General features: G+C 44.4%; 1 protein-coding gene across 10 annotated transcripts in view; it reads right to left on the bottom strand.

Moving 5' to 3' along the window:
• PTPN3 (protein tyrosine phosphatase non-receptor type 3) overlaps positions 1-24,266 on the bottom strand; it is a 607,886-nt gene that overhangs the window by 322,320 nt on the left and 261,300 nt on the right. For all 10 annotated transcript variants that reach the window (XM_075212795.1, XM_075212800.1, XM_075212794.1 and 7 more), the window contains 2 exons: positions 18,786-18,920; positions 16,561-16,737 (listed from right to left, as the gene is read on the bottom strand). In XM_075212795.1, coding sequence (XP_075068896.1) covers positions 16,561-16,737; positions 18,786-18,920 — 312 coding nt within the window. The remainder of the gene's footprint in view (positions 1-16,560; positions 16,738-18,785; positions 18,921-24,266) is intronic.

The following is a 24,266-nucleotide window of genomic DNA, read 5'->3' as shown; positions in this document are numbered from 1 at the left end:
GAAAAAAATGAGCTTTGGTTTTGTTCGGGTCTATAAAGAACATTGTATGTCCATTGTCATCAACACAACGTTTTGCTGGATACAGGAGGGCAAATCGCTGATTGTTGTCAACCAGGTGCCAACACACTGTTGAGAATTATTTTCTTTTCTGGGCCATGGAGGCGGAGAAATCTTGAAATATCATGATGTGTCTAACATCAATTGACAATTGTAGTTGGTTTCTGTATGCCGGTAATATCATCTCTTAGGCCCTGAAGTCCTGAAGTCCAGAAACCTAGCAATAGCCAGACGAGGGCGAGAGTCATCTTGGCGCTCGGGGCCCAGCCTGTGGGCTCTTTCAATTTGGATCGGTTCTGCATCGAAGTTAATGCCTAGAGACCTAGGAAATGTATGGCTCAAGTATTGTGCCAAGGGTTGACCTTTAATCCACTCTGGTATCTCTCAGATTGTTCCCTATGTTTCTATTCTCCAAGTCCTCCATCTTTTCTGTAATCAATTGAAAAGCCCTGGTGTGGGAGTCAATTGTTGATTGACGTGGATGTGGCGAGTCCTCCACATCATTGGTGCGCTGTTCCAGACTGGCAATTATGGGGGTGTTAGATTCAATTGCAGCATGTGTAGAGTCCAGTGATGTTCAAAGATCTTCAAATTTCTTATTAATTTGTGGCATGATCAATTTTCAAACCGTATTTGCCATTGCAGCGATTGAGTAAGGAGCTAAGACCACGACTTATTCTTCTTGTTGTGATGATTGTGAATCAGAATCCTCTTCCAGAGAGGGTTGTGATGATAAAGAATATTTGTTAGCTGGTTGTCTTGTTTGACCCATTTTTGTCACACACCATCTACAATGTAAGAAAACTATTGAAACTCTTCCACTCCAAAAATTAAGACGATTAAGGCAGAAGCCTTAATGGAATTGTTCCTTGCGCAATACAGACATGGTATGCCATCACATCCTGTGGTTAGCTGCAGATTCAGCATGGAGTGAGATTGCTGTCACTGACAAAATGGTGGAGCTGCTAATTCACAGATTTGTGTGTTCACTAAAATACACACATGCAGTACTACTACATTTTCTTAGTTTAGCTTTATCGCAGTTTAGGGCCTGGGTATCTTAGAAAGAGACAGTAGAGCAACTTCATTAAAAAGCAGAACTACAAAATAACAATAAAGTTAAATTACATTAAATTGGTGCAGAAACTTCTGCTTAGTTTGGTTTTCAGTGAGCAATGTTTGCCATTGCATTCTTTTACAAGCCCTAAGCTAACTTTTAAGGATACATAAAGCCAACAAGACTTTAGCGGGAAATATTGTAGCTGCACAATAGTGTAATCCAAACACATAGGAAGATTTTCTGCAGGGATCTCTGTCAGCCGCAGGACCAATATTTGGTGAGGTGGCATGCATTGCAGGTATCTTTTAGGAGCAGGCACAATATTGGAAGGAGGAATTCTTTACAAGGATCTGTCAGGTGTGCTAGGAGCCACTCCTGTTTCGTATTGGTGACTACCTCTGGATCGATTTCTTGTGTATGACCCCTGCCTGGACTTTGACTCTGCCTGTTTGCCAGTGACCCTTGACCTTTTAGCCTGTACCTTGGATCTTGCTACCGTGCCTTTGGCGTGTTTACCAACTATTCCTGCTTGCAAGTGGCCTCTGACCTAGGCTAGTTTACTGGATTCGCTGTCTGCCATTACTCCTCACTCCTGGCTTCTCTGCCGTCAAGTCTGTCCCCACCACTAGGGGCAACAGTGAACACCAGACTTCTGGAGGAGACTCCGGGTTTTGTGGTATTGGCTGCTGGAGTTCCTAGCATTATAACCGGCCATAAACAGACATTCAAAATTGGCATGGATGAAAGTGGATCCCAATCGTCTCCTTTTCAAGCCCTGACGGGTCATGTTGAGACCCTGTATTAGATGGTCCGGGGATTGTCCCAGTGGTTGTCAGCTCAAGAGGAGGACTCTTGGACTACACTAGCCATTTCCGGTCCCGCCGATGAACCCAAGTTAAATTTGCCGGACCGATTCTCCAGAAATAGAACCCTGTTCCGGAACTTCAAGGAAAGCTGCAAGCTTTACTTTCGGCTGAAACCTCGGTCTACTGGTTCGGAACAGCAGAGAGTCGGGATTGTCATCTTCCTCCTGCAGGGTGACCCCCAGTCTTGGGCCTTCACCTTGCCGCAGTAAAGTCCTATCATGCAATCTTTGGAAGCTTTCTTTAATGCATTGGGTCTCCTCTACGATGACCCAGATAGAGTTGCCTCCGCTGAGGCTCATCTACAGGCCTTAAAGCAAGGCCGGTGTCAGGCAGAAGAATACTGCGCTGAATTCCGAAGATGGTCGCCTGACAGCGAGTGGAATGATCCGCCATTACGCAGCCAGTTTCGCCTAGGACTCTCAGAGCAGATTAAAGATTTGCTTGTGCAGTATCCTTCCCCCACCTCGTTGGAGAGCCTTATGCAACTCGCCATTAAAATTGACAGGAGAATCAAGGAGAGGAAGACAGAGAAAGAGGCATCTTCCTTTTCGTCTGCATTTATCCCAGTCCCTACGGATGTTGGGGAGCCTATGCAGTCAGGGGCGTATCACCTATCTCCTGAGGAAAGAGACAGAAGACGGTCACAAGCCCTATGTCTTTATTTTGGTAGTAAAGGCCACTTCACCTTGCTCTTGTCCTTACAAACCTGAAAAAGGAGCCTGTCTAGGGAATGAGGGGAAGGTCCACCTAGGTCTGCAAATGGGTTCCCCAAAGAATGCTGTCCTGATTCCCGCACAAGTCACTTTCGGTGCCAGTTCCGTGGTCTTGTCTGCATTCATTGATAGTGGAGCAGCAGGCAACTGTCAGGCCTTAGGCCGTTTGAGGAATGTAACAGAGCAAAACACTTACCGGTATTAGCACTCCTGAACTAGTAGGTGCGGAGTCTAACGTACCAATGGTGTTTTCCAGGGACCCCCGCAAGGAGGTTTGGACTTCGCTGCACAGGGTATGCAGGTCCCAGTCCTATTAGCCAGTTGCCGGTGTAGTGTAGAAGGGTCAGACGGTCCGGGTCACACCAATCGGGAATATGCGGTACCAAGGGAAATCCAAAGGAGTAGTAGCCAAGCCGGGGTCAAAGTACAATGTGGGTCATTCAGATAGTGGGATAGTCGCCAAGCCGGGGTCACAACAGGAAAGCAGGAACAAAATCTTTTTTGAGACTCCTATACTGCAGCTAACCGTGGGTGCTCTTCACTCGGAAGCTTTGTCATTTTTTTTAATTGATTGCCCGTCTGTTCCTTTAATTTTGGGCCATCCCTGGCTTTCCCTCCATAACCCCGTTATAGATTGGGTCAAAGGAGAGATTATTCACTGGAGCCCTTATTGTTAACAGTCCTGCTTGACCTTGCCACTCCGTATCATGCAATCAGTTCCTGAGTAGCTTCCCTCTCAATACCATGAGTTCCTGGATGTGTTCTCTCAACAAGCTGCTGACTCTCTACCGCCTCGTCGTGATTTCGACTGTGCCATCGAGCTGATTCCTGGTTCCAGGTTACCCAAGGGGCACTTGTATTCTCTCTCTGGTCATGAGACCAAGGCCATGCAAGCTTATATTGAGGAAAATCTTGGGAAAGGGTTCATCAGGCCATCTAAATCTTCTGTAGGAGCCGGATGCTTCTTTGACTACCGGGGCCTTAATCAAATTACAGTCAAGAACACCTACCCTCTCCCTCTCATCTCAGTGCTATTCGATCATTTAAGAGGTGCCACCGTCTTCACCAAAATCGATCTCCGTGGAGCATACAACCTCATCCGCATCAGAGAGGGAGATGAATGGAAGAAGGCATTCAATACACACTCCGGTCATTACGAGTATCTGGTCATGCCATTTGGCCTCAGCAATGCACCTGCTGTATTTCAAAACTTGTGTTATGGCCTGATGCTTTTCTGCACTAAGTCCCTACAGGTGCAGTTCTGCATTTTCACCACTAGTGGCCGCTATGTGGATTGTGTGTCCTCACTCAGCTGTTAAGTGTTTTGCTGATCATCAGACCATAAAGACTGACCTGTGGCAATCATTCCTTGCTGGTCCATTGTATGTGTTGCAGCTCTGGATCATTACTTGTGTTACAGCTCTGGATATCTGCATGTGTTTCAGCTCTGGAACTCTGTGTATGTTACAGCCCTGGATTTTGCTATTTATAATTACCTGGACTTCACTCTGACTTCACTCTGCATCTCTGGAGCCTGGCAAGTTTAAAAGACTTTTGTTTTCAATATTATTTCTGGACATTTTGTTTCATCCCTTGCCTGGCCCTTCAGCCACTGAGATCCACCCCTGCCTGTATTTACAATAAATATTTAAGTTTACCATCATCACCACCGTTTCTGTGCAATAATATTGTGGAATACATCTGAGAGCCGTGACAACTTGATTAATGAAGTTCTCCGTGAATTTCTCGACCACTTCGTGGTTGTCTATTTGGATGATATCCTGATATACTCTCAGTCGCTGTCCTTGCATCGGAGTCATGTTAAGCGGGTTCTCCAAAAACTTAGAGACCATCATCTCTTTGCCAAGTTGGAGAAATGCAAATTTGAGGTACAGAAGGTGTAATTTCTGGGATACATCATCTCCCGTGCTGGCTTCTCCATGGACCCAACTAAAGTCCAAGCCATTCTCGACTGGGTATAACCCAACAACCTCAAAGCTGTGCAGAGGTTCTTGGGCTTCGCAAATTATTATAGAAGGTTCATCCGCAGTTTTTCTGATATAGTGGCTCCTATTGTCGCCCTTACCCGGAAAGGAATGGATCCCACTAATTGGCCTCCTCAGGCGGTAACTGCATTTGAAGCCTTAAAGAGAGCGTTTGTATCTGCTCAAGTCCTTAGACACCCCAATATAGATGTTCCTTTTGTATTAGAAGTGGATGCCTCTGATGCCGGTGCTGGCGCTATCCTTTCTCAGAAGGATCCTCACACTCACCGTTTACATCCATGTGCATACTTCTCTCGTAAATTCTCTACTGCTGAAGCTAATTATGACGTGGGCAAACGAGAGCTATTGGCCATTAAATGGGCCTTTGAGGAGAAGGAGCGGTACATGTTATCTCTGTGATTACGGACCACAAGAACCTACATTACATCCAGTCTGCCAAACGGTTGAATGCCAAACAGACCCGCTGGGCACTCTTCTTTACCCGCTTCAATTTCGTAATTACATACAGACCGGGTTCTAAAAATGTCCGGGCAGATGCTATGTCTAGGAGCTTTATGTCGCATCACGTTCCTGTTTCTGATCCTCTGCCTATCATTCCTTCCTCTATAATCCATGCCGGATTAACTCAGGATTTAAGTATGACACTCCATAGATTCCAAAGAATAGCTCCTGCTAACACTCCAGGGAACTGTGTTTGTTCCAGTCCACTTGAGAAAAGCGGTCCTTTCTGAGGCACATGACAACAAGACAGCCGGGCATTCTGGAATCCATAAAACATTGGAAATTCTTTCTCGTGCCGTGTGGTGGCCCTCATTATCTGCAGATGTCAGAGACTTTGTCCTCTCCTGTGAGACTTGTGCAAGGAATAAGGTACCCAGGAACTCTCCTTCAAGCCAGCTTGTTCCGTTGTACATTCCCTCAAAACCTTGGTTACACTTATCGATGGACTTCATCGTTGATCTCCCATCCTCTGCAGGACATAACACCATATGGGTGGTTGTAGATCGATTCAGTAAAATGTCCCATTTCATACCGCTAACCAGACTTCCCAGCGCTAGAGATCTGGCTGTTCTCTTTGTCCAACATATATTTCGACTCCATGGTCTTCCTGTTGATATTGTCTCAGATTGTGGCTCTCAGTTTGTTGCGCAGTTCTGGAAATATTTCTGTACCCTTCTCGGAATCAAAATCAGCCTTTCATCCACATACCACCCTCAATCTAATGGCCAAACTGAGAGGTTTAACCAGTCCCTGGAGCAGTTCCTACGAAAATACACCACAGAATTCCACGACAACTGGTCCTCTCTGTTACCCTGGGCAGAGTTTGCGTACAACAATTCCTGTCACTCATCCACTCATACTTCTCCGTTCTACTGTAATTTTGGTTTCCACCCCAGGTCCAATTCTTTATATTCGCTCAGGTCCGCTGGTATTCCAGAGAGACGTTCCACAACCACAGATCTCAAAAGTATCTGGAAGAAAGTTCAGTGCTCTTTAAAACGAGCCTCATTTTTCTCTAAAAAAAATTCTGATCGGCACCGTACATCCTGTTCTTTCAAAGTGGGGCAGAGAGTTTGGCTTTCAACTCGCATAATCAAGCTCAGACAACCCTGCAAGAAACTTGGGCCCAAGTTCATTGGACCATTCACGATCACTAGACAAATCAACCCTGTAGCCTTCAGGTTGAAAGTCCCTGCTTCCTTGAGGATTCCTAACACCTTCCACTGCTCTCTTCTTAAACCAGTGTTATACCCAAGCCAGTCTCAGCATTCTCAGCCTTCAAGTTCTCAGGTTTCAGATCTAGATGGTCCCAGGAAATTTGTGGTTCAGAAAATTCTTGATTCCAAGAGAGTTCAAGGTCAGATCCATTTTCTGGTTCAATGGAAGAATCGTGGTGTTGAAGAACGGTCCTGGGTTCCTCAAACGCGTCTCCATGCGAAGAAACTTATAAAGAAGTTCTTCAAGCAATTCCCTAGTAAGCCTGGGTGTCGGGGTTCCTTAACCCCTCCTCAAGGGGGGTACTGTTAGGAGCCGCGGCGGTGCCTGACTCTATGCTTCCTCCCGACGTCCCGGCCGTCTCCATGACGACCGGGGCATCACTTCCGGTTTTTCGGCTCCGACCTTTGCGCAACGGTCGGACGCCGAGTTTTCTAAACAGCGCGCCCCGGCAGGTAGTGCAGCCGGATCTTGGATCTTGCTACCGTGCCTGTGACCTCGACCATTGGCGTGTTTACCAACTATTCCTGCTTGCAAGTGACCTCTGACCTCGGTTAGTTTACTGGATTCGCTGTCTGCCATTACTCCTCACTCCTGGGTTCTCCGCAGCCGGTACCCATCTCACGACCCTCCGTTAGTCTGCGGCCAAGTCTGTCCCCACCACTAGGTGAAACAGTGAACACCAGACTTCCGGAGCAGACTCTGGGTTTTGTGGCATTGGCTGCTGGAGTTCCTAACAAGGTGGGGGCAATATGTTCAGTGGAAGGATGCTCTGCAGGGATCTTTTGAGAGTAGATACTATTTGGTGATGCGTTATGTTCTGCAGGTATCTATTAGGAGCAGGCACAGTCTTGGAAGGAGGAATGCTCTGCAGGGTTTTTGGAGTTCTACTTTTTATCAAGTTGCTCTACGGTCTCTTTCTAAGACACCCAGGCCCTAAACTACTAGAGTTGTTCACTGACCCCCGTGTTCTGGTTTTGGATCTGGATTAACTTCGTGTTTTGGTTTTGGCAAAACCGCCCTTGAGTGTTTTGGCTTTGGTTTTGGGTCCCGATTTTCTTTCTAAAATCCCTTTTTTTTTTTTTTGCTATAATTACATATTTTTGCTTTTTTTTACCCCTACATTATTATTAACCTCAATAACACTCATTTCAAGTCAATTTTGACCACCTCACAGGTGAAAATATTATTTTCATACACTTTCAAATAAAGACTGCAGATTTAGAAGACCAAGCCTGCCAGACCTATTATTTCTATTTCATCAATGACAATTAGCAATGGAGCTCTTCTGAATGTCACTGGAGACTTTGAAGAATACTGTTACCCCTCCTCTTTCTTTTCTACCTATGACGCTGCCCAACTGCACTATTGACTGCCAAGAACTGTGCTACCCCTTCTGTGTCCCTCTGTGAAATGGCGCTGGATCGACGTGGAGGGCAGTACTTGTAGAATCCAAAGCTCGCAAGATCCGAGATCAGACGACATAACGATGACGTTGCCTCGTTTTCAATTCCGAGGGCGCGCAAAAGTACCCAGTCGGCTCGGCTCGGTACTTTAATCTCTGCTAAGTTTGGGTGTGTTCGGTTCTCGGGGAACCGAGCCTGAGCATCTCTATAAACTACGATAAAGGTAAACTAAGAAAATGTGAGTGACAGCAATCTTACTCCATGATAGTGCTGAATCTGCAGCTAACCGCAGGATGTGATGGCACCATGTCTGTATTGTGCAAGGAACACGTCCATTAAGGCTTCTGCTTTAATCGTCGTAATTTCAATGCTTTTTGGAGTTTGAGTGGAAGAGTTTCAATAGTTTTCTTACAACTTAGATGGTGTGTAAGTGTAACAAGCCTTAATCGTTTTTTTGTCTATGGAATTTCATAGCTTTTTGTAAAATTAACAATATTTATAATATCAAATTCGGAAACATGAACAGAAAAATTTGACGGCAGATAGGAACCGCTAGGCCCACCTAGTTTTCACGATTTTTCTTAATCCCTAATAAACAAGCATGTTTAAATTACTCTATTATATATGCCTCTGCCACCCATGTTGTATGTCTTTCTGTGCATGTCTTTTTCTCACATATATACCCCTGCCAACCAGCTTTACTCTCACATATCACCCAATATGCCCACCAGCTTTCTCTCACATACCACACCCTGCTCATCATATTTTCCTTCATATGCTACCACATATGCCCACCAGCTTTTCTGTCCCGCGCCACCCCAAAACCCCACCAGCTTTTCACTCACATGCCACCAACTCTCCACAAGCTTTTCTGTGACATATGTGCACCAGCTTTTCACTCACATGCTACTATGTATGCCCACAACCTTATCTAATGTACCACATTGTATGCCCATCTATGCTCTCACATGCCACTATATAGTGTAACTGTGTGTATATGGATCCCTGTACAGTGTCACCATGTGCATAAGGACTCCTATATATTGTCAGTGTGTGCGTACAGACTCCTGTACGGTCTCCCTGTGTGCGGACAGAACCCTGTACGGTGTCCCTGTGTGCGGACAGAACCCTGTACGGTGTCCCTGTGTGCGGACAGAACACTGTACGATGTCCCTGTGTGCGGACAGAACCCTGTACAGTTACAGAACCCTGCACGGTGTCCCTGTGTGCGTTCAGACCCCTGGTACGGTGTCCCTGTGTGCGTACAGACCCCTGTACGGTGTCCCTGTGTGCGTACAGACTCCTGTACGGTCTCCCTGTGTGCGTACAGAACCCTGTACGGTATCCTTGTGTGCGTACAGAACCCTGTACGGTGTCCCTGTGTTCATACAGACCCCTGTATGGTGTCCCTGTGTGCATACAGACCCCTGTACGGTGTCCCTGTGTGCGTACAGATCCCTGTGTGTATATAGACCATTATATAGTGGCGCTGTGGTATATGGAGTCCTATATAGGGTCACTGTGTGTATATAGACACCTGTAATGTGTCCCTGTGTGTATATGGACCCCTGTATAGTGTCACTCTACCTCTGTATAGCGTCCGTGTGTGTGTGTGTGTTTGTGTATAGACCTTTGTAGAGCATCCCTGTGTATATATAGACCCCTGTATAGGGTCCCTGTGTGTATACAGGCCCCTGTATAGCGTTACTGTAGATATATGGACCCCAGGATAGTGTCACTGTGTTTATACAGACCCCTGTATGGTGACCCTGTATATATACAGACCCCTGTACGGTGTCCCTGTGTGTATATAGACATCTGTATACTGTCCCTGTATAGTGGCACTGTGTTTATATAGACCACTGTATAGTGTCACTGTGTGTATATATATATCTATAATATAAATGTCTAGTGGCGTGTGTTAGTCTGTCTGTGTTGAAAAAATAAAACCAAGCTGCAGCGCCACCTGCTGGGCGGAGTTATACACTGACCGTACTAAATTCTTAGTGTGTGTGGGAAAAAAAATTCAGAAAGGGCTGAAATTTGGTATACTAAGATGTTTTTAATTTGTTAATTTAATTTGTTAATTGTTAAAAGTGTTTATAAAGATTTAAAAAAAAAATATATATATTTCTTGAAGGAGAAGTGACAGTTGGGAGTGGTTGGTGGTTGCCAGGGGTGACAGTGGGGAGTGGTTGGTGGTTGCCGGGGGTGACAGAGTGAGAGGAGTGTGATACTCAGGACCGCTGAGAGAGATCCCTGTGTCTGGATAGACATCTGGATAGATGTGGCGATGAAAATGAAGGATGAGGTGATGGAGAAGAATGATGAGGTGGTCACATGTGGACAAAACCACGCTAAAAAAGGGCGCTTACGTCGGGAAGTAACGCTCTTCCCCTGAGGAGGCCTGGACTAGCCCCAAATGCATGACAAGAACCTTTTTACCACCTTAAGTAGCTTGATTTGTCTAGAATGCATGAGTATCATGCACGGGTTAACATATATATATATATATATATATATATATATATACACATGATTAGTGTCCCTGTCTGTATATGGACCCTTGTATAGTGTTACTATGTAGTAACCCTGTATAGTGTCATTTAGTGTATATTGACCCCTGAATAGTGAAACTGTGTGTACAGTATATAGACCCCTGTATACTGTCACTGTGTGTAGATAGACCTCTGTATAGTGTCATTTTGTGTATATAGAGCACTGTATAGTGTCACTGTCTGTATATAGATCCCTGTATACTATACTATTACTATGTGTAGATAGACCTCTGTATAGTGTCATTTTGTGTATATAGAGCACTGTATAGTGTCACTGTCTGTATATAGATCCCTGTATACTATACTATTACTATGTGTAGATAGACCTCTGCAAAGCGTCATTGTGTGTATATAGACCCCTGTATACTGTCACTGTGACTAGCTAAACCTCTGTATAGTGTCACTGTCTGTATATAGACCCCTGTATAGAGTCACTGTACTCCTGTATAGTGTCACTGTCTGCATATAGAGCCCTGTATAGTGCCACTGTGTGTATATATACATCTGTATTTTGTCACTGGGTGTATATAGTTCCCTGTATAGTGTCACTGTGTGTACATTTATGGAGTCACTGTGAGTACATGCATGGTGTGACTGTTGCGTACATGCGTGGTGTGACTGTTGCGTACATGCGTGGTGTCACGGTTGCATACATGCGTGGTGTCACTGTTGCGTACATGCGTGGTGTCATTGAGTGTACATGTGTGGTGTCACTGTGTGTATACATGTATGGTGTCACTGTGTGTAGAGGAACCCTGAGTCCTCACTGTGATGAACATCTCCAGGCGCTGGTTGTCCATGCAGGTGTGGTTCCTCAGGTGTTCCCCTTCTCACGTTGTAAGCTGAGGGTCAGGTCCTAAAAAGTTGATCTTTGTCTCATCTGTATCTGTCCATAGGATGTTGTTCCAGAACTGTAATGGCTTTTTAAGATGTTGTTTGCCAAACTCTAATCTGGTCTTCCTGTTTTTGTGGCTCACAAATGGTTTACATCTTGTGGTGAACCCTTTATATTCACTCTTGTGAAGTCTTCTCTTGATTGTTGACTTTGACACATATACACCTACCTCCTGGAGAGTGTTTGTCAGACGCCGTCCCCGCGCCTCCACGCTAAGCAGGGACGGACGTCTGACTCTCCCTGAGCGTCCCGTTGCTAGGCAACGGAGACGCATCTTCCGGCGGCGGTGTGCGCATGCGCGCCCGTCGCCATGACAACGGGACGCGCTGCTGAAGCTTCCTGTCGGCGGCCAGCTGTCTGACCGCCGAATCACTGTCCACCAATGAGCATGAAGGACCTCCTATATATATCCTGCTCTGACATCACTAGGATGCCAGAGCAACTAGTTATCTAGCCTCCAGCGTTCCAGCCATACATTCTACTTGTATACATCCTATTGATTCCTGTTACTGACCCGGCTTCCTGACCTCGCCTTTGGATTCTCCCTGTGTCCTGCATTGCTACTTCGGTTTGACCCCGGCCTGCTGACTATCCTCTGCCTCCTGAATTTGTACCTTATCTGCCCGCTTGGTTCTGACTCGGCCTGTACGTTTACGGATTTGCCCTTTCCTCGCAAGTAGCTACCTGGAAGGGCCGCGACCTGCACGTCGCTCGCCGCGAAGTCCAAACTCCCTTGCGGGGGTCCCTGGTGAATACCGGCGGCGTGTTAGACTCCGCGCCTCCTTGACTAGCTGAGCCAATACTTGCAGGAACTAAAGTCACCTCTGTGACAGTGTTCTTGATTTGGCCAACTGTTGTGAAGGGGTTTTTCTTCACCAGGGAAAAAATTATTCTGTCATCCACCACAGTTGTTTTCCGTGGTCTTCTGGGTCTTTTGGTGTTGCTGAGCTCTCCGATGCGTTCATTCTTTTTAAGAATGTTCCAAACAGTTGATTTGGCCGCACCTAATGTTTTTGCTATCTCTCTGATGGGTTTGTTTTGATTTTTCAGCCTAATGATGGCTTGCTTCACTGATAGTGACAGCTCTTTGGATCTCATATAGAGAGTCGACAGCAACAGATTCCAAATGTAAATGAAACACCTAGAATCAACTCCAGACCTTTTACCTGCTTAATTGATGATGAAATAACGAGGGAATAGCCCACACATGTCCATGAAATAGCTTTTGAGTCGATTGTCCCATTACTTTTGGTCCCTTATAAAGTGGGAGGTACATATAGAAACCGTTGTAATTCCTACACCGTTCACCTGATTTGGATGTAAATACCCTCAAATTAAAGCTGCAAGTCTGCAGTTAAAGCACGTCTTGTTAGTTTCATTTCAAATCCATTGTGGTGGTGTATAGAACCCAAAATATAAGAATTGTGTTGATGTCCCAATATTTATGAACTTGACTGTATGATGTGCGGGATGAGGGTGACAGGCTCCCAGCATAGCCTGATTTTGGAGACGTAGAACATGGCCGAGTCAGGGACTGTGTAAGTTGATGTTCTAGAGGTGGGAGATTTAGCATAGCCATGCCCCTCCCCTCTGATTGGTTGGCCTTGTTTGGCCCCGTCCCTTAACTCAGTATATTCGACCTTTCAGCAGCAATTGAAAGATGTGTGAAGTGCTACTAGAGGGGCGATCCACCCCCCTTCCACTGGATCTGCAGCTGCACTTGTCCAAGTGTTTACGTCAGAGAGGCATGGAGGCAACTGCTCTAACTAGATTAGTTTTAGGCTGTGAGCTATATCAAGGGAGTGGGGTTTAGAGATCATGGACAGCATGGTAGGTGCTGGCTGGGGCGCCATGCGGGTATAAGGGATCACATCTAATGATCCTCTCAGCGGCATCCCTTCTTCTCCTCTCATCCGCTTCCCTTCTCCTCCTCTCATCCGCTCCCTTTCTCCCCCTCTCATCCGCTCTCCTTCTCCCCCTCTCATCGGCCACCCAGACAAAGAAGCTGCTGGTAGAGAAAGCGGAGAGGAGCTTGCGACAGCTATTGACCGGTATAACACTGTCGAAAATATGGCCCGGACAGCAGAGAATGTTGCCAAGCCGGACTTCAGGACGAAACCAACACCAGAGGCTGGGATGGGACAGACTGCAAAGTGACGATTAGGGGCACTTCCGGAGACATTGTCAAAATCATCCAGAACCGATGGATTGTTCGGTGGTTGGACAAGGCCCCAGGTTTTCTGCTTGTTTCACCATGACCTCATCTGTTTCTTCCAGTGTATTGATTCCTACAAATGATAAGGCAGTTTTGCGTATACTACTGCTAGTCGCATAATGTGCCCATGTCTGTCAACTGGCCCTTGGACTGGAATAAACGTTTTTGTAGATGAGTTGGACAGAGTTCAGGGTTACCTAGAAGACATTTCCATTTTCAGTAAGATTTGGGAAGATAATCTGGAGCAAATAGGGCTGTTGATAGGGAATATAGGGTCGGCATGTCTGACTGTTAGGGCAGAGAAGTGCCAGATGGGGATGCAAGAGATACAGTACCTGGGTGATCAAGTGGGGGGAGGTAGGTTTAGGTCAGAACCAGCTAAGGTAGAGACAATGCGAGACTGGAACCAGCTCACGACCCAGTTACATGTACTGGCATTCTTAATGACTGCAGGGTACTACAGACGTTCTGTCCCAGACCTTAGCATTGTAGTACACGGCAGCATGGTAGCTAAGTGGTTAGCAATTCTGCCTCACAGCGCTGGGTCATGAGTTCAATTCCCAACCATGGCCTTATCTGTGTGGAGTTTGTATGTTCTCCCCGTGTTTGCGTGGGTTTCCTCCGGGTGCTCCGGTTTCCTCCCACATTCCAAAAACATACTAGTAGGTTAATTGGCTGCTATCAAATTGACCCTAGTCTCTCTTTCTCTCTCTCTCTCTGTGTGTGTGTGTTAGGAAATTTAGACTGTAAGCTCCAATGGGGCAGGGACTGATGTGAGCGAGTTCTCTGTACAGTGCTGCGGAATCAGTGGCGCTATATAAATAAATGGTGATGATGATGATGCCCCTGACAAATCTCACTAAGCAGAAACTCCCCAAAGTATGTGAGCCGACATTTCAGTCGTTAAAGGAAGCCCCGGTTCGTGCTCCAGTACTGTTAGTGCCCAATTATGACAAGGACTTCATTGTGCAAATTGACGCGTCACTGTATAGACTGGGAGCAGTACTTAGTCAGGTGGGGCCAGATGGGCAGGAGCACCATGTGGCCTATTTGAGCAGGAAACTGCTCAACCGAAAGGTGGGGTATGCCACAATTGAGAAGGAATGTTTGGCCATTGTGTGGGCAGTGAAAAAAATTCAACCTTATCTGTATGGACAACATTTTACTGTGGTGACTGATCATAATCCTTTAAAGTGGCTATCACACACCTCAGGGGAAAATGGCAGATTGTTGCGCCCGGAGCCTTGTCCTTCAAATTTATAACTTTCACATAATTCAAAAGCAAGGAAAGGCTCACAGCAATCCGGGAGGGGGGGAGGGGGGGGGGTGTGGGGGAGAGTAGTGTGACTGGATCACTTATAAGTAAGTGATGGTATAAATTTATTTAAAGGAAATAGCACAGAGCACTTATTTATAAAATTGCAAATGCACTCAATTTTGATATTGTGTATATTTTTTTAAGAATTTTTTTTTTTTATTTCTGAGACCAGGGAAGAAACTCGTTTGTTTTAGCTTTGCTAAAGGAAATGCACTCATGTCTGAGGTATTTGTTTGATTTCTGATAAGCATTTATTTGAGGAAGTTTGTGTGTAGTTTCTAGAGGATGTGATAGATGCAGGAATACTGTACATCCTGATGTTAATGTTTGAATGAAATACTGCAGTCTGCGCAGAGCCATCTCTGATCAGGGGGCTGGCTTACCTCCAGCTAAAACTAATCTCTAAAACTGTATAAAAAGAGAGCCCTTGTACACTGAAATGTATCATTCTGATGTTCTATCTGACCTGACCACTGATACTTCTAATAAGTGGAACTGTCCTTGTCAGGACACTTGAGCTAAATAAACATCACTCTCTGCTTCAAGATCCTGCTTGACAACTTCTTCAATATTGCTATATTCCTGTGACCTACAGATTAGACTCTAAATCTAATCAGTCCTCTGGCTGTTCTGAAGTTTGGACCCAGCTCCTAGTACCATCGCTCTGCCCGCTCCCCAGCAGTTCTGGCCAGTGTGATAGGCCAGGGGTTATCCATCCACGGCACCCTGAGCGCTCTGGGTTACCAGCCCAAGTGTACCAGCACGGGAGTACACTAGCAGTGACAGTTACCCAGAAGGAACGTGGTTCTGGATGCCATAAAGGAGTCCAGTGGGGGCAGCAGGCTCCTCCTACTGAGACAGTGGCAAAGTAAGCCCAGCCGGTTCCCAGCAACACAAGACAGGGTGGCATAGGTGGTCCATCCTGTCACAAATAGATTTAATTTAACTTAGTGCTATGTGATTATACTTCACTAGACCTCCTTCTAGTGTCTATTTCATACTTTTCAATAAATGTAAATTACTGCAAAGTTTTGAATGTATGTGGCTGACTTAGCAAAAATATTAACTATCCCAGGGCAGCCCCCTCCCCTATATTTAAATGGTATACTTGACATGCACTTGTTACAGATGGAGTGGGGTCCTTGCTCCACCATCTGACAGGTTCTCTAGATGCCAAATACCTTTTCATTTCTTCAAAATCTCTAACAATTAATATTGAGATGATAGTGGCCTGTGTATGGTGCGCCTAATGTGATGAAGAAAAATGGCTTACAATATTAACAGTCTGTCAATAATGGATATTAAGAAAAGACCTCATCTCCATGCAATGGATTATTAATTAGGTTTCAATAACTGATAATAAAGAATACCGATTATCTACATGCAACGGAGGTGGCCAATTTGTGATATACTTTACCTAAGTGATGTCGGTTGCTCCTGACGAATTGATAGGCTAAATATTGGTGCAGCCTATAAAATTGCTGCATCCTTTGTATATAGGTGATAAATACACTAAGTAAAGGGCACATTGCTATTTTTTGTACTGACATAGATACCAATATTAAACTATGTAACAATTTATTACGTGTATAACAATCAATGTATTTACAATTATACTGTGTATTGTTCTCATCAAAGTGGTAGTTAACACATTATAAAAACATTAACATGTTTTTGTATTAACATCAAAGGGTACAAACCGAACAAATTCAGCAAACTTTGTATGATAAAGAATATAATCTTCACATACCTGCTGAATGGACTGCAATTCTGAAAGAACTCTGAATCACTGTCTTTTGAGGTTGGAGAGCCTTTGTAAGTGTAAAACACATCTTCTGTCTCGGTGACATAAGTCATTTCATTGACCAGGTTGTCTGCAGAAGAATGCTGAGGCTTCCTAATAACATGACGCAATCTAGGGCTCCGCCTAGAAAAAGTTCCCACAAGAAACAAGCCATTCACAATATGCTCACAATTCAGAATATGTTAGGACAATAGGTAACCTTCTTAATTGTTCTTGGTTATATTTTAGTCTTCAAAATATAATATAATAGGCTTTATAAGTATATTCTTTTATTTTAACCAATGCTTTATTTAGTGGTTCAGAAAAGGCTCATCATTACATAAAATTCACTTCATCAAGTGAACAAAACCATTTTGATGTAGTTCCATGGTGGCACCTTACAATGTCAATAAAGTTCTAATGCTTGTCTTTCCATTATGACAGGACCAGGGCCCCATCTTAAGTGAAATTTTGGTTGAGTATAACATAACATAAGTATTTTGATAGTCATGTCATCTAATTTAATATTCAATACTCATGCTCCTATTCCATATTCAGCTACAGAAGGTCCAATCTGTCAAATCCTCTCATCTGCAAGGGCAAACTTTTGTACCCTGGCAGACTTTACCATTTTAGCCTACATATCTAAGAGTATTTACATAAATCCGGCACACTTCTGCAAAAGGTGGTATGTCACATTACAACACAGCATTTGTGCTATCGAATCATGCTTTTGTATTGTCATATATATTAACCTTAATGTCATCAGTGTTTAGATTTATTTTATGCTCTAAAGTGCCTTACTAAAGGCCTTGAACATTTGGATTAGAGTATAATAGCTGGGCTAATGACTTCATGGCCAGCTCAAAGGGTATGAAAAAAAGACTGTAGTCTTGTCTAGTCCATCTTACAATAGTTTTTAACAAATCTCAGGAAATGTGTTTTTGCCTTGAATTAGTTGGTCAAAAATATGTGGGGCAAAGCACTAAACATATTAATTTATCCAATGGTAAAAGGCCATCAGAACCAGAGAATCAATTACTGAGAAGATATTTGGTAGCATTGTGAATGTCTTTCAGGAAGATGGGGCATTTAAGTGGCCAGCAGGCTTTATTCCAGTGGTATCTGATTTTAATTGGGGTTAATCGGATGCAAGCCAAAAATTAGATTTGGATACCTCCGGATTATTGTTTAGAGAAAAGTATTGAGATATCCATAGCAAGAAAAGAGTCTCACTGATCCTAAATATAGAGCTGTCTAAATGGATTTCCAGCGTATTAACTGTGGTTTCACTATTGCGTGCACACACGTATGTGAGAAATGATATCCTCAGTACCCAATAGGTCATTATTGAAAATATAATGAATTTTCAAATAGCAATTGTTGGGGGTAGAGAGGTTCTCTTTATGAAACCCAGATTAGCCCTATAACATTTTAATTTTACTGGTATCATTTGATAAAAATAAAGGAACATAGCAACAGAAATCTTCAAAATATAACACTAATCTTGAAGGAACGGAAGATTGGTGAGCATTTATTGACAGAATTATTGATGTCATAAAAGAGCCTACATGAATTCAGGATTCCCCATGCTGCATGCTTTTAGTCTTGAAATCAGCAGTTGAATTGTCTCACACCATGCATTGAGATTTAAGCCCTGTGTGATTAAAAGCCTTGTGTGGGCTTGTCAAGGAAAGATGTGTGATTTGCATGTTAGTATAACAGCTTTTCCACTGACTCAGAATACAGTGTGCCCCAGCTTAGTAAACAACCAGTATTATAAAAGAACATTATAACGGGAAAAAAAAAAGAAACAAAAACAGGCAAAATATACACTAAAGTGGAACTCATATACAACAAATTATTAATAATTGTTTCAATAGAAAAAAAGCAATATAATTGAATTGTAATATTAATGTAATTGAAAAATAATACTATATTGTAGCAGCTTTAATTTGCATAATAACAAGGGGTTTCCCTGACAGGAAGATTGTGTTTTCATCACTAGAATTTCACAATAAACCCATTTTAAAAGTAGGATACAAGCACACATAAACGTTGGTGGATGCGTCATTTATGTACACATAAACATATGTTTATTTTTTTGTTTTACATTTACTAATTGTTACAAAACTAATAGTGTCTTTAATATTCTTCTTGCTCAGTAAATCTTTTTGTAAAATCCTACTTACCAATTAGGTGTAATAGGGGGAGAGCGGGAAGGAAGGCTTTTGGTCTCAAGGTGTTCCACAGACACAGATCTTCTTAAATCTGTGTTCCATACCATGCCACCAATAACTTTTCTGCAGAGTTGACTGCTGGCAGACCTAGAACAATCATGGTAAGAAATTGTTAAATTATCCTAGTATACTTGAAAGGAAAATACACAGTTACTTGAAGGTTAATATACATATGAAAAATATTATTCCATATGTAGAGAGAGAAAGTAGCAATAAGATATAAAAATATAAAATAAGATGGGAAACTTTGAAATGTATCAGCCACATTCTTGTGGCCTGTAGATGTCTAATAGCACTTAACTGAAAGAAACTAGGACCGCCTACTCATATTAATAAAGTTTGGCAAATATACAAGCTGAAATACATTACCAGCATGGTCTATGATGATCCTGATCAATTCAACAGCAATAGCCCAACTTTAAAATCTTAAAGGATCTCTCTCCCTCAGCTTAGCTGCTTGAATACAGATATGATTTCTGGGTCACCCCCCTTTTTTCCTTGTGTTCTCTCTTTTCTCCTACACTTATCCCAACCATGCCTCAGTCCTTTTTGAGATGATACAATGGCTATTACATTCCCATACATTAAGACGAGCATGTTCATTCAAGATTTGTACTCTTGCTCCAATTTTAAAGCGCTACAGAATATGTTGGTGCTATATAAATATATGTTGATGATGATGCTCTTCCATTCCCTATTCGTCTCCCGTACCCTTACTCCCTGTTAAATATTTGAAACCCAAATAAATATATATTTTTCTCCTGCTTACAAGACTTCAATGCTGCTGCCCACTTATAAAATTCCCTACCATGCCCAATCAAGCTTTCCAATAGCTATCAAATCTGAAAACTTTTCTACTTATTTTACACCAGCTGATACTACTCACACTAATGCATCCTCACAACTGTCCCAATCTCCACTCTGAACCACACTTGCTCTTCTTGTTTCAGCTGTTCCCTCTTCCACATATAATGTACGCTATCATGAGCAGGGCCCTCCCTACTCTTTTTTTCACATCTGCATTTATTTTGTCTACATTGCACGTCTGTTTTATGTATGCCCCTTTTCCCTACTGTACGGCGCTATGGAGCACTGTGGCGCCTTACAAATCTATGATGATAATAATAATAATAATAACAATAATAAATAGTAATAATACTGGAAACCAATAAAAAGAGATAACACTGAATTATGATGGCAAGGGGTTCAATTTGTTACTGGACACAGGAATATCAAATGCTACATAGGCAAAATAGGAAACCAGGAAAAAGTGTTAATACCACTGAATCGCAATAAAAGGGTGTTGGGAGGAAATGGACTGATGTGAAATAATTGTAGTGAAAAACTTGAATATATGTTGATATCCAACTGGAACCACCCACAAAAAGGGAAGAAATGTGTAGGAAGCAATACAGAAGTGTTATGCACATTTTGTCTCCATCCAATAACGATTGTCGAATCTCGATTTGTGTTTCCAACGCACAAATATTTATTCTCAAAAAGTAGCAGAATATTCTAAGCAAATTAAAAATAAGTACAGCCGTTACTTATCGCAGGTGCTCTGGATCTGTCAGACGCCGTTCCCGTTGATCCCCTGTCAGTTGGGGAATGAATGTCTAACCTCCCAGCTGGCTGCCCCGGAGTCCTTCCGGATTCTCCTTACTGTCGGGCGCATGCGCCCTTTCCTCTGTCCCGCCGCTGCCTCCGCTGATTGCCGCTTCCTGTTCCTGCCAATCAGGTCCTCCTGACCATTATTTAAACCTGACTCTGGCGCCATTAGGGTGCCAGAGTAACAGGTCTACTAGCCTGTGTTACTGGTTCCTTGCTCCTGGTTTCCTGTGAGTTCTTCTGTTCCTGCTTTCCTGTTGTGACCCCGGCTTGGCGACTATCCCACTATCTGAGTGACCCACATTGTACTTCAACCCCGGCTTGGCGACTACTCCTTTGGATTTCCCTTGGTACCGCATATTCCCGATTGGTGTGACCCAGACCGTCTGACCCTTCTACACTACACCGGCAACTGGCTAATAGGACCGCGACCTGCGTACCCTGTGCAGTGAAGTCCAAGCCTCCTTGCGGGGGTTCCTGGTGAACACCACACCTACTAGTTCAGTAGTGCTAATACCGGTTAGTGTTTTGCTCTGTTACATTCCTCAAACGGCCTACGGCCTGACAGTTTACTCTGGCCATGACTGACGGTACCGGAGAACCCTCTGCTCGAGACCTCCTCCTTCATTTAGGACTGCGGGTGGAACAGCAACTCCTACAGTGTATACAATGGGTGATTTCCCGTCTGGACTCCCTGAACATCCCTCAGGCAGCTGCTCCTGCCCCGGCTCCTACTCCTGCTTCTCCCAGCGGAATTGTCGCTACTTCCAGGACTCTACGGATCCCCACACCTGAGAAGTATGACGGTAATCCCAAGGGATGCTGCGGATTCCTTAACCAGTGCTCCATCCAGTTCGAACTAGCACCGGAAAATTTCTCGTCCGAGAGAGCTAAAGTAGCCTACATTATTTCCCTCCTTACCGGAAAAGCCCTGGCCTGGGCCTCCCCCCTTTGGGAGCGGAACGATGGGTCTCTCTACAATTCGGTTCTTTACAGTTCTTTATCGAGAACTTCCGAAAGGTATTCGACGAGCCCGGCCGTGTGTCTTCTGCCGCATCAAGTCTGCTAGCTTTTCGTCAAGGTTCTCTTACGGCGGGTCAATATGCTGTTCAGTTCCGTACCTTTGCCTCAGAATTAGGATAGAATGATGAGGCACTAACAGCTACCTATTGGCAAGGTTTATCTGGTTCTATTAAGGACGCTCTTGCCTCCCGAGATCTTCCTACCAAGCTCGACGACCTGGTGTCTCTTAGTATCAAAGTGGACATCCGCCATCAAGAGCGTTTCCGCTGAGAGGAACCAGGATCGCCGTTTTACTCGTCTGGCTCCCCGCTTTCAATCTCCAGTTCCCCCAGCTGAAGAGCCAATGCAAATTGGATGCTCTCGCTTATTCCCGGGACGAAAGGGAATGCCGCATTAGGAACCGTTTGTGTCTGTATTGCGGAGAATCCGGTCACCTTTTGTCTTCTTGTCCTAAGAGGCCGGGAAACTCCACCTCCTAGGCAATAAAAGGGAGGTTGTCCTAGGATCCAGTCTCCATTCTCCCTGTCCTCCTAAAGATACCAACTTCCTGATGCCAGTCATTCTCAGGTCTTCGGAACTTCATCTTCGCTACTCTGGTGTCCAAGCTTCGCATACTCCATTGCCACAACCATTGGTTCTGACTGCAGTTGACGGTAACTGTGTCAGCAACGGTTCCATCACCTATATCACCTCTCCAGTTAGGTTGCAGGTAGAGGTTTTTCACCATGGGTGGATTAGGATCCTGGTCATTCCACAGTCCCTCAACTCTATCATCCTAGGGTTACCCTGGCTCAGAACGCATTCCACGCAATTTGATTGGCTTCACGCCCAGGTATCTTCCTGGGGTGCTTCGTGTTTCAACCAGTGTCTCTCAAAGGTACTCCCACCCACCCGCCTACCTTGTCTCTCTCTTGACTCCCAGGTCAAGCTTCTGGAGCCATACTTAGATTTCCTTGACGTCTTTAGCAAAACTGCCGCAGAGTGTCTTCCTCCACATCGTGCGTGGGATTGTCCCATCGAGCTGGTGCCCGGTAAAACTATTCCTAAAGGTAGAGTCTATCCACTGTCTTTTCCAGAGACGAAGGCTATGTCTCTGTACATCTCTGATAACCTTCAAAGAGGATTCATCAGGAAGTCTACTTCTCTCGCAGGAGCCGGATTCTTTTTTGTGAAGAAAGATGGTTCATTAAGACCCTGCATAGACTACCGCCGCCTAAATGCCATTACCTTCAAGAACTGCTACCCTCTGCCCCTTATTACGGAGTTGTTCGACCGTATCCGAGGTGCTAAGATCTTCTCCAAATTGGACCTCAGAGGGGCTTACAACTTGATACGCATTCGGAAAGGCGACGAGTGGAAAACGGCATTCAACACCCGTGACGGGCACTACGAGTATCTAGTGATGCCTTTTGGGTTATGCAATGCCCCAGCCGTCTTTCAAGATTTCGTCAACGAGATCTTCAGGGATCTGCTGTATCAATTCGTGATTGTCTACCTGGACGATATTTTAATATTCTCATCTAATATATTCTCTCACAGTTTTCACGTTAAGACAGTTCTCTCTCGTCTCAGAAGATATTCTTTATATTGTAAACTTTTCTGGGTTATTTAGTTTCCGGCACCGGCCTTCAAATGGATCCTCAAAAAGTAGAAGCCATTATCAACTGGCCACTCCCCACTGGCCTCAAAGCTACACAGCGTTTCATCGGGTTTGCCAACTATTACCGTCAGTTCATTAAAGGATTTTCTTCTATCATCTGTCCCATCACAGCTTTAACCCACAAGGGTGCCTGCTGCAAACCTTGGTCTACCGAAACAATATTGGCCTTCAAGACTCTTAAGGAAGCATTTCTTTCGGCTCCCATACTCAAACAGCCAGACCAGGGGAGACCGTTTTTTCTTGAGGTTGATGCTTCATCTGTAGGAATTGGGGCTGTCCTGTCTCAGAAATCCTCTTCCGGCATTTTGGAGACCTGTGGATTCCTGTCTAAAAAAAAATCCGGTAGTGAATTAAATTATGGAATCGGCGACAAGGAGCTATTGGCCATCAAGATGGCACTAGAAGAGTGGCGCCACCTGCTTGAAGGCGCTTTACATCCTGTGACCATGATAACAGACCACAAGAACCTTACCTACCTTCAGGAGGCACAATGTCTTAACCCCCGTCAGGCTCGCTGGTCTCTTTTCTTTTCCCGGTTTCAACTTATCCTTACTTTTCGTCCTGGTTCCAAGAACTCTAAGGCCGATGCACTATCCAGGTCTTTTGATAATACGGATTCTCTTACCTTCCCGGACAACAAGATGATTCTGAATCCTATGCAGATGGTGGCCATTACCAACTCTTCATCTCTCTCTACCTCCTGGACGCTCTTTTGTGGAATCACATCTTCGCTCTAAATTACTGTGCTGGGCACACGACTCTAAATTTGCAGGTCATGTCGGCTACAAGAGGACGAGGGAGTTTCTTTCCAGATACTACTGGTGGCCTACTCTTGGTTCTGAGTTTCGTAAATTTGTATCAGCATGCTGTGTTTGTGCACGCCACAAAATTCCTAGACAAAGCCCATCTGGTCTTCTCCTCCCTCTTCCCATCCCTGACTCTCCCTGGATCAGTATCACGATGGATTTCATCACCAATCTCCCTTGGAGCCACGACTACATACCATCTGGGTCGTGGTAGATCGCTTTTCCAAAATGTCTCACTTCATCCCTCAGCTCCTAGACTCGCAGACCTGTTTTTAAAGAATATTTTCCGCCTCCATGGATGTCCTCAGGAGATCATCTCAGATCGTGGGGTACAAT

Source organism: Mixophyes fleayi, chromosome 5 (assembly GCF_038048845.1).
Source record: "Mixophyes fleayi isolate aMixFle1 chromosome 5, aMixFle1.hap1, whole genome shotgun sequence".
Taxonomy (NCBI): domain Eukaryota; kingdom Metazoa; phylum Chordata; class Amphibia; order Anura; family Limnodynastidae; genus Mixophyes; species Mixophyes fleayi.
The sequence above is the reverse complement of the archived record's forward strand: the minus strand, read 5'-3'. Positions and strand labels throughout refer to the sequence as shown.